Source organism: Etheostoma spectabile, chromosome 12, assembly GCF_008692095.1.
Source record: "Etheostoma spectabile isolate EspeVRDwgs_2016 chromosome 12, UIUC_Espe_1.0, whole genome shotgun sequence".
Lineage (NCBI taxonomy): Eukaryota > Metazoa > Chordata > Actinopteri > Perciformes > Percidae > Etheostoma > Etheostoma spectabile.
In genome coordinates, this window is record NC_045744.1 from 29,701,225 (window position 1) to 29,717,477 (window position 16,253).

The following is a 16,253-nucleotide window of genomic DNA, read 5'->3' on the forward strand; positions in this document are numbered from 1 at the left end:
ACAGCAGCAAAATCAGTCACAAAGCAAAGAATATGAATATATAAATGAAATACTAGGAAAAATATACATTCATACAATATACAGGAAATAATATGAATAAAATAATATGTACAGGAAGGGAAAACAAAAATGTGCAACTGCTTAAATAATATGCTAAGATATATGCTAAATGTAAATAAACCAATTGTGCAGGTTGCACATACTTGTTAAATTAATTCTAAATGTACTTGTTAAAAATTAATTCAGTGAACTTTCAACATATTTTAGTGAATATTGCTAATTTTGAATAGGGGACAGTAACTTTAGTGCTTCAACATGACGTCAGGACAAAAACCTACTGTGTAGCTAGCGATAAACCAAGGAAAAGTTACCGTTGCGAACGCCAATTTGCTAACTCTCTAGCTAGCTAGATTAGTAGTAATGTTAGTTAAAGTAGCTAACTTAAGGGGGTTGGCGTTATCTTTGAGCCACAACACATTCGACAGTTGTTTAACGCTAATAGCTTAATAACAATATAACGTTAGCTCGTAACGTTATACTTTTCAAGTATAAAGCGTTTCATATAAAGTTAAATTAGTTAACTAAGTAGCGTTAGTGTTTATCGTTAACGCTAGCTAACTACCCATAACATTTTCACTTTGGCTAACTAGCTAACGTTAGCTTGAAACTAGCATAAATTCGCAATAAAAGTAATTTTAGCTAGCTTAGTTAGCTAAGTTTGGCTAAGCTACCAAAAGTTGGGCTCTTACCTGACTCGCTTTGTAAAATTGCTTCCTTAACCCTGCAACGGACATCTTGCACCGACAATGTTGCCACCTGGACCTCGACGGGGAAAATGTAATTAGAAGTAGTTGCTCTGAGTTTGTAGTTTACAGCAAACACAGCTAGCAGCCGAGCAACACGTCTTCAAACTTTGCACCGTAGATGTGAAACTTGCTAGGCAACCACAATTTCCTGGACCCAGCTGCATGTGGGAGGCTCCTCCATCCTGGTGGATAAAGTGAGTCCATACACATGCACACACACGCACGCACGCCACACACACACACACACACACACAACACACACACACACACACACACACCACCACACACACACACACACCACACACACACACACACAACACACACACCACATCCTTCTTTGCAAATGACTTGAAATGAATTAATTGCTGACACACTGATGTCAAACTCATACGCTTTCAATGGCTTTACAAAAACACACACACACACACACACACACACACACACACACACTTCAATGAAGGTTCAGAGAAGCTCAGACTGCTTCCAAGGTAGAATTTAAGTTTTACATTCAACTTTAAATGTTTGACAATAATATTTCATTTACGATATATGACTTAGAAAAACAGCAAATCCTCATACTGAAGAAGCTGCAACCAGTATATGGTTAGATTGATATATTACTTTAATGATCAGCTGTTTATCAGAATTGTTGTCATTTGATGAATAGACTTCTAGTTGCACTTGTCGACATGGAAGGAACACAGTGTGCACACACCACAAATGCTAGTCTGTGATTCCAAATTTGAAATTCAGTGGTTGTATTCATTTACATTTACAGAAGCAGGATTATAATATCAGATCAGTAATTTTCGAGACTGAGTAGACGTCGGAGCAGTCAACAATATGCAAAAACCCATCATCATTATCATAAACATGAAAGCCAACTTCATGTTCAAATAAGACTCATTTAAACATTTCAAAAGAAAAAGAAACCATTTATTACATTCTTAAAACCACATATAATGTATCCCATTGGACAACAATATTTATCGAGCTGTGTAACTCAGTTACTTTTGGACTATTAATAGACCTCTTGTACATTTTGTCATACAGGGAAAGAGAAGGGAGACAAACTACTCTTTTTTGTTTTTTACCTAATCTTTTTTTAATAAAAAAAATAGATCACTGACTTTTCAAGACAAAAGTGGAGACACATAATGAAAAAGGTGGCTGAAAGACAAATGAAAAATCACAACAAAAACAAACATTTAACCCTTATAATGAATTCATATTTAAGTCTAAATGATTTATTCACTGGTGTTGATTTTTTTATTTTTATTCCTACGTTTTGTAAATTTGACGTCACGATATTAGAACAAATGGGAAGGGGTTTGACACTTTGTGAGTAACATTCACAAAAATAGAACTTACGTCCACAGTGATTATGGTTAAGGGTCTCATATTAGGTGCAAAGGTGTGAGGAGCACGGGGCTGAACAAAGACACTAGTAATATAAGGGACAAGAGACCACAGCCAGCTCCCTGAGAGGCAGGTACTCAGACTCTGCTCAAGAACGTCACGGCACCCCGAGTAAGACATTATCATCATCATCTCAGTGTGCTAGCAACCTTCAGAGAGCGTGGGATTTACGTGCATGAAAAATGTAAACAGTCATGGGTGACAGATATTGAATACAAAACAAAAAATAATAAAGCAGATCGACTGAAAAGTCGTACTGGCATTGAGGCTCAACTCAGGGGGGCAGCTGGTAGCTCTGTCTGGCCTTAGACTAGTGTCCAGTGGGGAAGAGGAAAGTACAAGTGCTTGGTGTTTGGGACTGAAGGAGATAGGAACAGCAAATGTACAAAATAATACAGTTGTTCCAACCAGCGTGGAGGGTTTATGATACATATTTTGGATCATCATCTTTCCGGCCTGTAACCAACTGAAACATTATGAGTAAAAGACGATTATACTACACAAACTGTACTGACTGCTGGTTAGAAACAGGTAGGGAAACCCTGTGTATTTTATTATACAGTTCATGAAGTCATCTCTTGCTCTGCTTTTGTCTTTTTCTTAGTGTCCTTGTTTGTCCTCTTGTCTTTTGAGCCGAGGGTGGCGGCGCCAACGGTTTCTCAGTTTAAATGCAAAACCAAGGCAATGTTTGTCCATCTTTGTTTGGGGGACACTGCCCCACCTGCTGTGTCGCGTCTGCAAAGCCAACAAGTGTCTTGCGTCGTAACCGCGCCTAACCCGGCTGGATTTGCTATCAGGGAAAGAGGGAGCCGTTGCCACGGAAACCTGAGAGTACTGTCAAAAGAGAGGAAGTTGTCCAGAAAACGATTTGAGTCCAAATATGAGTTTTCCTGAAATATCCGTCTTTATCTCTATCTCTTACAATGCACTTTTCTCTCCCTTTCTCTCTCAACTGAACTCACACATTCTAACTCTACATATAGTCATCTATTTACATTTTTATTTAAAATATTTGTTTATAAATGTGTATATAAATTAAAGATAATTTCATCTTGTCCTGTCTCTAAGTGGCATTTACAAGGAAAGGGGTGCGTGGGACTGAGGTTTCTCATTGCTTTACACGAGTTTACAAAAAGGCAGCACCGAACACCGTCTAAATGTGTGGGAAGCTGGTTCTCAGCTGACTAAAGAGGTCAGCCTAAGCCGTAAGTCATATCCTATCTGTGTGTTTCTTTTTATATCAGAGAAAATTTCTCTTGGTCCCTAATTGATGGTCAGTACAAGGATATTGTCTGCATGAATATGCATGTGTACCAAACTGAGATGTATTAGCCTAATATAGAAAGAAATATCGACTAAGAGCTGTATTAATACACTCACTGGCGAATCAACACAACTTCATTCTAATACTTTATGTAAAACTCTATCTCAGAGTGGCAGGTTTGTACATTCACTGTTGTTGGGATCTGGCTTGTGCACTGGTGCTTATTGGTGAGGTACATTCATATCTGGTTGGGGGATCCTCAGTGGATCTGATGTTAAACAAGTGTTAAAGCTTGGAGCTGTATTATTAGGATGCCCATCCGCTTGTTAATGCTACAATATGCAGAGGACCGTGAGCATGTGGGGTCTGTAGTGTAAGGTGCTTTGCCTGCTGGGAAAGTGGAGAACTACTTTGGGATCATTGGTGAAGGAGTATTTAAAGTTCTGGATTGTCTCATAACTGCTGGTCATTGAGCTTCAACATCTCTATCCTTCTCTGTCTCTCCTTTTTTGCTTTCCTACTTCTTAATATACTCTGTCCATCTCTCTTATTTGTCTAACGGTCTGTCTGTCTGTCTAGCTGTTGGTGGAGTCCGGCAGAGACATCTCGCTGCCAAACACTTCCCGGTACAGTGGTGGGAAACTGTACGCGGTATCTGGGTGGACCAAACGGAAAAACTCAAGTTTATCAACGTGGAGGTTGCAGATAGACTTCATTGTGGGCAGCTTGGACACCATCTGTGGGGACAGAAGATACACAAAAGGTTAATTCATGAATATGTGTCTTTTTACGTGTGTACATTTGCATGTGTTCAGGAAGAGCTGGGACTGCTAATACCTTGTCCAGTTTCTCGTCTGAAGCACCACGCTTGTGTAGACTGTGCTGCAGAGCCAGGTAGACTTTCTCCTGGAGCTTCTGAACCTTTTGGCCTTCTGTTAGCCAGGGTCGATCTACAGGAAAGAAAATACAAACACATTAACGTACAGTTTTGCTTCTCCTTAAGTAGCTTTAATCTACATTGTCCGGCAGTATAAGTTCCATGTTAGCTCCAGATTGACAAGTACACTGAGTGAAATATTCAAATCCCAGACTTTCTTTAATGGCTGCCCCATTCAATCAAATGGAAATATATGCGAAGTCTTACACATCGTTTAAACACATTTCCCAAAATTCAGCCCGACATATTTAATATGTTTAAAAACGTATTAAATAAGGTTTACTATAATGAACAACTAAAGGCCCTGAACACCCACACAGGTGTTTATAGTTAATGTGGCTGATTGGACCTTTTCCAGGTTAAACTGAGAGATTGACATCTTCCTGAGTCCACTGTCACCTAAGGTTCACGGGCATCGGAAAAACATTTTCCCCAGTGAAAAGGTCATCATTCACGTCACTTCCTGTGGGGATCAGAGGTGAGAAACTGGGGCAACATTTTGCTAAAAGAGTTTCGCAGTTGGTTGACGCGTTGTTGACAACTGACGTATAAAAACACAACCGACAATCGTTAGAAACCTTTCCTAAATATAGAAAATTCACGCATGCATGTGATATATTTTGCCAACGTCCACAATGTGCTATCGATTTAGGTAGTAGTCGTCCATTGGCTTCAACAGAGTAACTTAAATCAGTTATAAAAGTTGTGTGCTATTGCCAGTAACAAGAAAACCAATTCAAGTCAAGTAGGCCTATGTTTTGAGCTCTTGTACAAACTGTAGTGAGGTAAGTAATGTGTAATTGAAGAGCTTTGGGGTGGTCCTTTGCTAATGTGGCCTCCATGTTTTCAGACACCTGATGCTGTAGGCTACGCCCAACAGTTGGTGGCAGTAAAGCAACAAGTTGTTATGCCAAACTCCAATATAACCAAAGAAGAAGAATACGCATGCCGACTGTCACTGCCCGATGTGAGTGCAGATTTGAGTCGCGCATGATCAGATTTAAACGGCTTACGGCATAACGTGTCATAGGCTACTGAAATTTGTGAAATCCATGAAATAATAAACTCTTCTTATTACAAACAATAACAGAAGAAGGAAATGATTTCAGAAATGTTTTAGCTATCTATGGTTGTTTGATTGCTAATGTTAGCTCAAAACGCCATTCAACTGACAGCCTTTGTTGCGTTTGATGCTAACTTGTTGCCAGCAGTGAACCAACTTGGTTAAGTTGGTCCATTTTTACTGTATTGACATTACAAAAGTCTCTTGTTAGCATCTCGTATGCTACTTGTCACAAAGTGACGCATGCGCGACTCAAATCTGCACTCGACTCACATCGGGCAGTGACACCGACCATGTGAATGCTGGCAGTCAAAAGACCAACATAATCACGGGGCCGATCCCTGATATTCCCGTGTGGAATGAACGCACCATTTGTGTTGTTGCACCTATTAGGGAATATGTGACCTAATAAATTCCCATCAAAGCTCCAGCCCACCTTCCACCCGAAAATAATCTAATCAACCAGAATAACTGAAAACACATAATGGTTCTTCAGAGGCTTTAAGGTCTGTGAGTTCAAACAATGTTTGGCTTCACAGGAGGCTTCTGCTTTCAAAGATGTTCAGAAGTATTTAAGATATGACGTCATGTACTTAGTCCTTTCTTTGCTTTCTAAAGTCAGAACTTAGACACATGGCGAATAGTGACCAGTTATAATGAAAACCCTTCACAAATTAGTGAAATAATCCACAATAACAAATTGAAAATCTACATGTGTGACACATCTACAACAACTTCACTTCTTCATGAACATGTTTGTGTGAGTGAGAAAGAGATAAAGGAAAAAAAACACTCACCAGGAGAAAAAAGAACGGCAGCGCTAAACAGAGCCATCTCCTCGTCTGACAGCTGTAGACGGCAGAATCCTTTTCCCAGATCAAACACCGCGCTGACCAGGTCATCACAACCTGCGTAAAGACAGGAAATCAACACATTAATATACAACAATAATCACTTGAAGAATGTATTAATGCTGCCAAACTGAATTAACGGACCCAGGAGATACCTGGGATGATGAGGAACACATTTCTTTGTCTCACAGAGAAACTGCTGTATAGACTGACATAATATATATTTTTTAAAATGGAACAATTTGGGTAATTTCCCCTTAAATGAGTTTATCACAAAGTTTACTGGTGTGATTGTTTTTTCCCATTAGGCTGCTTTGGTAATAAAACAGTTCTGGTGGTACTAAAGAGGCAAGATAGTGCTTCAGAAATTCAACCTCCAGCTGGAGGCTTTCCATTTTATCTCTTTAAAACCATTTCTGGTCTTAATGAACTGCTATTGACAAGATTGAAGCTGACATTATTGTCTTAGAGTCATTTTATCAACAAATTACCAGTCGGGTCATTTAAAAAAGCCAATCAGCCAATGCAGAGGTATCTCGTTATGAGGCATTTTCCTAGGCATTCATGGTCACAGTGCGTGTGAAAAATAATCTCTTAACTTAGATAAAGAGTGATAAACGCAAGAGGCCTTCATGTGTCACCCTGTCAAACATCTGATTGCTTTAGAGCTTACTAAACTACATCTGATACTCACCAAGGGCTTTGAAGAACTGAGCCGGGGCAAACTTCCCATTGAAGAAAATAGTGCTGTTGTTGACGTTGAAAGCTCGGCACATGCGTATCAGCAGGACCTCCAGGCAGCCTGGAAGGGAAGGCACAGGTTGAGACATTAGACACAGAAAGATGGAAAAAGAAGAGGAAGGGGAAAGGGAGGGACAGAGAGTGGCAAAGATGCTCCAACAACAAAACAAAACAACACAACAAAATGTAATAAATAAAATTAAACCCAGATTGGTGCACAGCATATATAATATTTTTTAGCCAGGATAACATGGATATCCACAAAGTTTCCACAAAGATTGACATAGAGTAAATGCATTGACAAATATATGCAATTATATGCAAGTTAGATGAGTAAGTAATTTGTTTTTCAAAGGCAAAGGTAGAGGGTTGGAGACAAAAATAAACAGGAAGGAACTAAAGTCAGCGGGTTCAGACTTTATTTACATTGAAAGAATGAGCTCGGTTAATTAAGTATTTGAGATGTGAGCATTTTTAGACACTGACCGGCTTTCAGCAGTATAATCTGATCATTCTGGCACAGGTCCATGAAGCCTGCGATGCGTTTGGCAAACTCCACCACACATTGGATGGCATTAGTGATGTGGTGTGCACACTGCTGCCACATCCACTCAGCTGACTGGAAAAAGGGACAAAAATAGAGTGTTACAAGTCAATTGACCTCACTTAAGTATAGTAGTTATTCACTACTTGTGCTGTTTGGATTTTTTTGTGTGAAAATTACAGATTTGATTTGCCTACACACTGAAAAACAATATACTGGCAAAGTAGGCCAATTACCTTTTCTTTTCTTTTTGATTGATATTGTATTTAAAGCTATAGTGCGTAGTTTCTGTCGCCCCCATGAGGCCTTCTAAGTTATGACAACAACACCGTCGGTCCAGCCACAAGCCTTAGGTGACCCTGCGCACCACCCCCACTCCCCCACCCCCACGCAGTTGCTAGTAGTGTTTAACCCATCCTATCAAGGAGGTCACAAAGGATTAAAAATACATTGACTCTTCAGAAGAGGTAAATATCTTGGAATTTTTAAATCCTCTTCGTCTCCAAATAAACAGCGAATGACACTGAGTTGTTATTCTGATCTAGTATTGATACATTGCTATAAAGTCATGTGACACCAGCAGACTTCACACACACACACACACACACACACACACACACACACACACACACACACACACACACACACACACACACACACACACACACACACACACACACACACACACACACACACACAGGGGGTTTAAAGTGTGCATCCTGTACCTTGCTCTGATAGGCACGCGTTTCTTCAGGTGCGTATTGGATCCAGGTGAATCTCTTCATGTCTTCACTGCTGTACTGACACGTCTCTAAGTGAGACTTAACAATACCCTGAGTCATGCGCTCTGTGAAAGAAAGAAAGAAAAAGCACACATAAACAAGCATCAGTGTTGTTTGTAGTGGCGGCAGGTTGGAGTGTAAGTGGGATTATTTACATATCCACAGATCATGTCCGTGAGACCCTGAATACCTAGATGCTTTGCATCAGTTTGCCACTGATGCCCCCAACACGACTAACGGCTCATCTACTAATTTTATTTATTTCTGTTCGGATCTTTTCCACCTCCTGCACTTACAATACCCACCAGTCACAATATTTATTCACTGCTTCCTTTAAAAGTCCCCCGAGCCCTATTCAAAGCCTGCTTGCAGTTTGTTGTTGCCAGCAACCATAATTATGTTAAATGAAAAACAAATTTATTCTTCTTCAAGGCCTCCAGAGACACCTCTCTAAAAATGCTTGTGCTTCCTTACCTCTATAAATACCCCTACACCACCATCTCTTCGCCTATCCCTGTGTTTGAGCTTGTACTCTTGCATGTCTCATGCCTGTCTCATGTTGTGTGGTTCCTGCTTGTTTTGCCCATCCAACCTTGTCCTTGTCCTGTTTTGCTGTCCCATCTGCCATGTACCAGTCTGGTTCTTCCTTTTTTTTTTCATAACATATTTATGAGATACAGTATGTCCTTGTGCTTCATCTTTGTTTGTTTTCATTGAATCCATCTTTTTTTACAAATTAGATTTGCCTTAATTTCATTGAGTTTAATTTCCTTTATAATTGACTCTATTTCCTATGATAAAAGTAGAGATACCTACATAACCAATAGTATATACTATCTTACCGTAAATTGCTGTTATTAAAAGTCAACACTTATGGAACATGTTTCACAAGAAAAGGAGTAATGAACTTAACTGTTCAGTGAGTGATTTCATGTCAAACAGTTAGAAGAAATGTTGAGTTTGCATGAAGAGCATGCAGCGGGAAATTACACAAAAAAGCAATTAAAAATATAAAAAGGAGACCTCAAAAATAAATGCCTGTCTGGCTTATAATATCCTGCAATTCTCTCTTAATTTAATTCAATAAAAGCCCCAACCGACATTTGAGGTTTAATGGTATTCTTGTACACACTGTGTTTCTGTAGGTAATGAGTGAATAAAAGAAGAAATGATGTGTTATTTATCATAATCAGTACTCACCAAGGTCTGTTATTGAGCAGTCATCAGGCAGATGGTCCAGCAGTGCATGTGTGTGTCCCAGCAGCGGGTGCGTGTGGGAGTGTGTATGCAGGAGCTGGATCCCGTTGCTGTCTGGCCCGTCCAGCATAGTCTGCCGCGGGGAGTTCTGATTAGACAGGGATGAGGGAGAGGAAGACGAGGACGATGAGTTGGAGGTGTTCCCAGTGCTGGCTCCGCTGCCGACCACCTCCAGGCTGCAGTACTTGCTGGCCTCCTCGGGGGTCAGCGGCAGGTCAAACAGGTCAGGCAGCGCTGCGATGTCATCCAGGTCGCTCAGGGTGGAGCCGCCGCTGCTGTAGGACCGGCTCAGAGCCTCTTCGCCATCCTCCACGCCACAGACGGCGTCCTTCTTGGGTAAAGACAGAGCAGTGGGGCCCCCGCCTGCAGAGCTCACACACTCCTGGGACTTCTGGTGTTTTTGCACTTCAGCGTAGAGGCTGTCACGCTGCTTCTTGGACATCCGACCAAACTTAACCGCTGCAGAGACAAAAAAGTACATTAAAGTAGACAAACAGACAAAGAAAACAATTCATAATCACCTTACGCTGTAAATGTTAAACATATTTTATTCATGTGGTTTTTTTTTTAGTGCAGAGATTTTGCAAGTTTGGTTTAGCCAAACTTAATGAATTTCACATCTGGTTTCTACATGTCACCTCAATCAAATTGCAAAATGATGTTCTTTGTGTGCCACTTTATCTATACTGTACTGTATGTTCCAGTCCTTATATACAGTTTGCATGACAGTCAACGCCTTTTCAGTCTGTATACTATTTTTGTTTTCTGTCAACAACCTAAAAAACAGGGCAACAAGTGGCGAGCCGTGCTACAACGGCTAATGTGAAACTAAGCGCTAAGGTTTTCAACTGCTCCTGGTATCAGCTTTAAGTTAACAACACACATATTGGGATTTGCTGGAGAAACACATCTACTACACGTCCCATGTGTAATAGGAAGGTGAAAAAACTCAGCTCACTGCTGAATGTCATGGTTAATGGAAGTGTGTAAAGATGATAGAGTGCGTAATAAACAGTAATAAACCAATCAGAGTGACATCTCCCATTCCCTTTAAAAGCCAGGCACGTTTGTACCTTGGCGCATTTCTATTATGATGATGGATTTGCACTGTAATATTTTTATATGTAATCTTTTGCATGTGTGTGTGCTGCTGCGCTTCCCTGTGTGTGTAACAAGCCTAGTGTGTGCGCGCTGTGCATGAGCCTAAGCGCATTGCACTAATGCGCTGTTAAAATATTATTGACCAATATTTTGTTGGTCAATGGCGCAATCACTTCCCAATGCTTCACGATAGCAAATACTCCAAGAATTCTGAACACACCTCCCTGTAAGACCAGCACGCCCATGGGCGCAGGTGCATGTGCTATTTAAACAACGTGGGCGCAGGATGGGTGCAAGAAAGGGACCTTTGTGTGTGTTTACCGTCTCTGCTCATGCCCAAAGCAAGACACTTTTGTAGGCGGCAGTGCTGGCATCGGTTACGGTTAGTTCGGTCGATCAGGCAGTTCCTCTGGCGGGAACACGAGTACATGGCATTGTTCTGCTGGCTGCGACGGAAGAAACCCTAAACACACACACACACACACACACACACACACACTGTAAATGACATGGACAGTTGAGGTAAAACAGATTGGTTGAAGTAAAGTTTGGAAGCCTGGTTTACTCCCTGTGTTTTCTCCTCACCTTGCAGCCTTCGCAGGTGATGACTCCATAGTGGATTCCTGAGGACTTGTCCCCACAGATCTTACAGGGGATGACCTCGATCTGAGCTGCAGGAGCACAAACAACGTCGTCGAGAGGTCAGATCTACTATACATACAAAGTGGACTAAAGTTAAGACCATCAGTCAACATCTGCTTAGCGAAGTGCACATTTACATCTTCTGCTTGTTTGACACGACTGAGTCATACTGTGAACCATGGTCAAAAACAAGTAATATCTAAACAATAACATGATATCTGATACACTCACTCAGACATAACACACACTCCCACATAAGCCCATATTTGACAAATGAGCGGCAGACTTTATCCAAGATTTTGTCAATGATTTTCTTTATGAATAATATATATTTTTTAACTGATAAGGAACTGAATGGACTAAGAGTAATGTTTGCTTCTAATCCTCCTTGGTTTGAGCTCAGGTTGTACCTGGTCTAGCTCTCACCACACCTAATTCATGTTTTTTTGTGTTGTATTTGAAAGGGCCTCTATCGCTTCTGGTGTTACCATAGACTGTAAAAAAGAAAAGTCTATGGGTGTTACCCAGTAGTCACTTACGTGTCTCTTATCACTCTCCATTCATTTGTAGCCCTTTGGGTATAATGTCACAAAACGTATCAATCTCCAATGGCATGCTAATGATATAGCTGTACAGTTAATCTCTCTTAAATCTGAAAAGATGGCGGAAGCATGATCACAACAATGACCCTGTGTTTAATCTTCGTTTGAAGTGCTGATTGTAACAGAACTTCTTCCTGCTTAATGATTTTATTAAAATAGTGGATCCTTTAACTCAGTTAAACACGCTGGATTTTGATTCTCTTTTCCTGGTCATTAATATTGTGCTATCATGCTGTCCTTTGTATCTTCTGTAGACATTAAAAAGGTCGCCCATGCTATCTTGTCTCAGCTAGACTGCTGTCACTCTATGTACTCTGAGATATATTAGAAGGCCATCTCTCTGCCTCCAGTTGATACAAATGCATCCGCAGAGGGTTTTTTTTAACCATTTCTATTTCATTTGGCTATGTTACATCTATCTTTGCCTTCCTTCGCTTCGCTTGGAGTTTCCGATTTAGTTTTATAAGATTTTACAGACAATGTTAGAAGGTTTAGACACATACAGTAGATACATTTCACGTCCCCTTTGAGTCCAAGTACAGTCTTGTAGTCCTAGAAGGGGGGACGGTGACTTTAAAATCTGAAGAAATCATGTGTGGATGCCTTTAACATAACCCTTTTTTTTCTTTTGAACTTTGCTGTCTTTCACATTGTTTTGTAAAACACGTTATTAATGATTTTTTATCATTATCATTAGACATTTCTTTACACATTTTACAAACTGTAACAGAGACTTTGCACCAGAGTGTAGAAATCAAAGACAAATATCAAAAACATCTTGCAATGGGTAAAGTGAGTGAGCAACAATGTAGCATCACTGAAGTCACATACATTTGAATTGCTTTGTTTAATAATGGCAACGGCCCTGCAGACAAACTGTCCCTTAAAAAGCACATGCAGTACAAGTCAATTGGCATTAACTGTGTTTGTCTGCACCCTTCATGTGGCCCCCATGAGGGAACAGAGCACACAAACAGATAGGGAGTCACATGACACTCGCACACATGACACAAACACAGACTCCTTCTTCCTTAACCGAGAAAGAAAACAGCAGCTACAAAGATAGCAGTTTCTCAACCCTGCATCAGACTGATCTACAAAATGTCATTTGTAAAACTTAAGGATGTATGGAAAACCACTTTTCTTAATGTGTTTGAGGCAGAATTGTTGCACTCTTAAGTACTGGAAAACCCAATATATATATATATATATATATATATATATATTATAAACTCAGTATGTTGCCCTTTGCTGTAATAACAGAGTCAGCTGTCTCTTCTCTCAAACTGTTGATTAAGATACTCAAACTTATCAGGGCAGCTGCAGGCATGCAATGGAAAGAAATAGCTCCCTCCCTCCTTTCGTCTCAGGTTCTTTCCACCCCATCCTCGTCTCATGATTACATAACTGGTCTGTGAGCATTCCTCACAACACTCATTGAGTAGGCTCAGTCTAGCAACACTGACACCCCGCCCTCCCCTCTGATTCTCTCTTTCCTGCTGGCTGAGCGGCGTTCGCAGCCTCCTCGGTATTGGCCGAGTGTTCCGTCACTCTGGCGCAGTAGCCTGTCAGCCCATGTGCACATTCTGTCCTACTGACACACTTTCCCACTGCAGGAGGAGAGGGAGGAGGGACCCATGCATAATCCTGACTTTCCGCAAACCAGTTTTAAGGTGGAGCCAAACATTGCTTGGATTTCCCCTTTCAAACGCTTCCCTGATTAAATCACACAACTGGCTATGTTACATAACAGCATAATTAACCAAGCAAGGCGATGGTAATAAGCCAAGACAAACTGGACTAAATCAGTTTGGTTAACGCCCAACACAGATCTTCACTGATTTACCATGAGACTATTTCCGTATGGACTGATTTCTATGCAAAAATCAAGCACTCCACTGTTTTGTTAATGATGAACCACGTTTGATTTGACCGTAGTAGCTCATAGCATACCTTGCAAGAGTCCACTCAAGACAGACATACTGTACTCTGAACTTGACTGTCTGCTACTCACCCCACTCCCTGTCTTTGACATTGAGCCTCTGCTTCAACCCGATCTTTTCTTGTCCTGTGCTGAGAGCCAGAGATACACCGCCGCCCAGCCGCCCACCACTATTGCTACAACCACACATCCATGCTTTCTCACTCCTCTTCTCTGACACTCTGCAGATATCCAGGCTCAACCCAGGTAACTGAAAGATTACTATCCAGTTAAACTAATTACCTACATACAATGAATACAGTACAGGAAATTAACAGGGACGTCTTAGGGACGACCTATAGCGCTGAACCAGTAGAGACAAAAATAAACAGGGCTGCAGCTCACAATTACTCTATTATTGTGAAGAAAATGGAGTAGCTAAATGGAGCCTTGCTGGGTCTTTGTGGTGATCACATACAGGTGCTCTTTGGACACTTTGCATGGGTACAATCTGCTTTCAAATGCAAGACTCCTTCCAAAACAATCCAAGGCACACTGTCGGGTTTGTGACAACATGAAAATGCCTATATTTTCCATGGCAACATGTATTTAAAATAACCAACACAAGTCTTCTTCAGGGTCATTGTCAGCAGTAGCTTGCACAACTATGTTGTGTTACACTAATTAGTGGCGTGAGAGTGTATTTCTTTATCATTTATATTTTATGAATTGATTACTCATTATCCAGTATTGTCTTTATTACAGTTGGGTCATATCCAAATTTTGATAATGTCAAACCTTCTCCCTATTTATACAGTATTAACGTAATTAAAAATGATGACGTCAGGCTCAGACAACGTCAGGCGTGTGCATCCCCCGTACACTAACACTGAACACTCTCCCTTCTCATTAGGGTGGAACCCCAAATGCTGCCAGACTACAAAAGTCCTGGTCTTCTTCCAGACCTGGGTGCACAACTTGCCATCTTTCCCTCTCTCTCTCTCTCTCTCTTTCTCCTCCACACTGTCATGTGATGGCAACTACACATAAGCATTTTTAGACATTAAATAAATGATATCTAATATTTAATCCTTGTCTCCCGCCCAACCCTAGTCTTGATTAATCCTCCTGTCCAGTTTTCTGTTTACTATCAAATACGAGGAAGAAAACCACCAGATATACACATAGGAGAAGCTAGAATAAGAGCTTGTTCTGCATTGTTGCTTCAAAAGCGACTCATTTTCTGTCTATCTACTGATCTAATAATTGTATAATTCTATCAGCTCTACAGAAGATGCTGCTGTTATGAGATAAACATTCAGTGATAAAAACATTAACATTTAGAGTTTAATTATACATATATTTTTAATCTGCGGGAAATTCTGCGTCCGCAGATTCTGTTTTGGCCCTGACAGTGAGCTTTCTTCGTCGGGCCGATATTATCGGCCGATATTAGGCATTTCCCGATCTATCTGTATTTATAATATTTTAAAACATATTTATTCATTATACAATAATATATGTGTAATTTTTTTAAATATTCATTGATCAGAATCATTTATAATGACAAATAAAAGATTCTGATAAATGATTATTTAAAAAATAAAAACGGACGGTCAACCATGTTATGAGTGTTGGCGTTGCATAGTCTGTCCACCAGAGGACGCTCTACAACGTCCCTGTTAGTGATGGTGTTGCATAGTCTGTCCACCAGAGGACGCTCTACAACGTCCCTGTTAGTGATGGCGTTGCATAGTCTGTCCACCAGAGGACGCTCTACAACGTCCCTGTTAGTGATGGTGTTGCATAGTCTGTCCACCAGAGGACGCTCTACAACGTCCCTGTTAGTGATGGCGTTGCATAGTCTGTCCACCAGAGGACGCTCTACAACGTCCCTGTTAGTGATGGCGTTGCATAGTCTGTCCACCAGAGGACGCTCTACAACGTCCCTGTTAGTGATGGCGTTGCATAGTCGTCCCCAGAGGACGCTCTACAACGTCCCTGTTGTGATGGCGTTGCATAGTCTGTCCACAGAGGACGCTCTACACGTCCCTGTTAGTGATGGCGTTGCATAGTCTGTCCACCAGAGGACGCTCTACAACGTCCCTGTTAGTGATGGGCTGTTGAAAGTCTGTCCACCGAGGACACGCTCTACAACGTCCCTGGTAGTGATGGCGTTGCATAGTCTGTCCACCAGAGGACGATCTACAACGTCCCTGTTGGCGACACTTTTTTTTGTAATGTGTTTTTGTTTCATATCTTACAGTTTCATATCTTAAGATTGTATTTTTATACATTTTATTTATCAGAACTTTAATATATT

General features: G+C 40.8%; 2 protein-coding genes across 4 annotated transcripts in view; both read right to left on the reverse strand.

Moving 5' to 3' along the window:
• Positions 1-1,011, reverse strand: part of LOC116699733 (endophilin-A2) — a 12,539-nt gene extending 11,528 nt beyond the window's left edge. For all 3 annotated transcript variants that reach the window (XM_032532457.1, XM_032532456.1, XM_032532455.1), the window contains exon 1: positions 750-1,011. In XM_032532457.1, coding sequence (XP_032388348.1) covers positions 750-794 — 45 coding nt within the window. In that variant the 5' untranslated portion in view covers positions 795-1,011. The remainder of the gene's footprint in view (positions 1-749) is intronic.
• A 709-nt stretch (positions 1,012-1,720) lies between these two features.
• LOC116699732 (nuclear receptor ROR-beta-like) overlaps positions 1,721-16,253 on the reverse strand; it is an 18,929-nt gene continuing 4,396 nt past the window's right edge. Inside the window, exons 2-10 of the mRNA XM_032532454.1 lie at positions 11,351-11,436; positions 11,087-11,228; positions 9,608-10,123; positions 8,351-8,472; positions 7,568-7,700; positions 7,035-7,142; positions 6,287-6,397; positions 4,327-4,439; positions 1,721-4,226 (exon numbers count right to left, since the gene is read on the reverse strand). Coding sequence (XP_032388345.1) covers positions 4,065-4,226; positions 4,327-4,439; positions 6,287-6,397; positions 7,035-7,142; positions 7,568-7,700; positions 8,351-8,472; positions 9,608-10,123; positions 11,087-11,228; positions 11,351-11,436 — 1,493 coding nt within the window. The 3' untranslated portion in view covers positions 1,721-4,064. The remainder of the gene's footprint in view (positions 4,227-4,326; positions 4,440-6,286; positions 6,398-7,034; positions 7,143-7,567; positions 7,701-8,350; positions 8,473-9,607; positions 10,124-11,086; positions 11,229-11,350; positions 11,437-16,253) is intronic.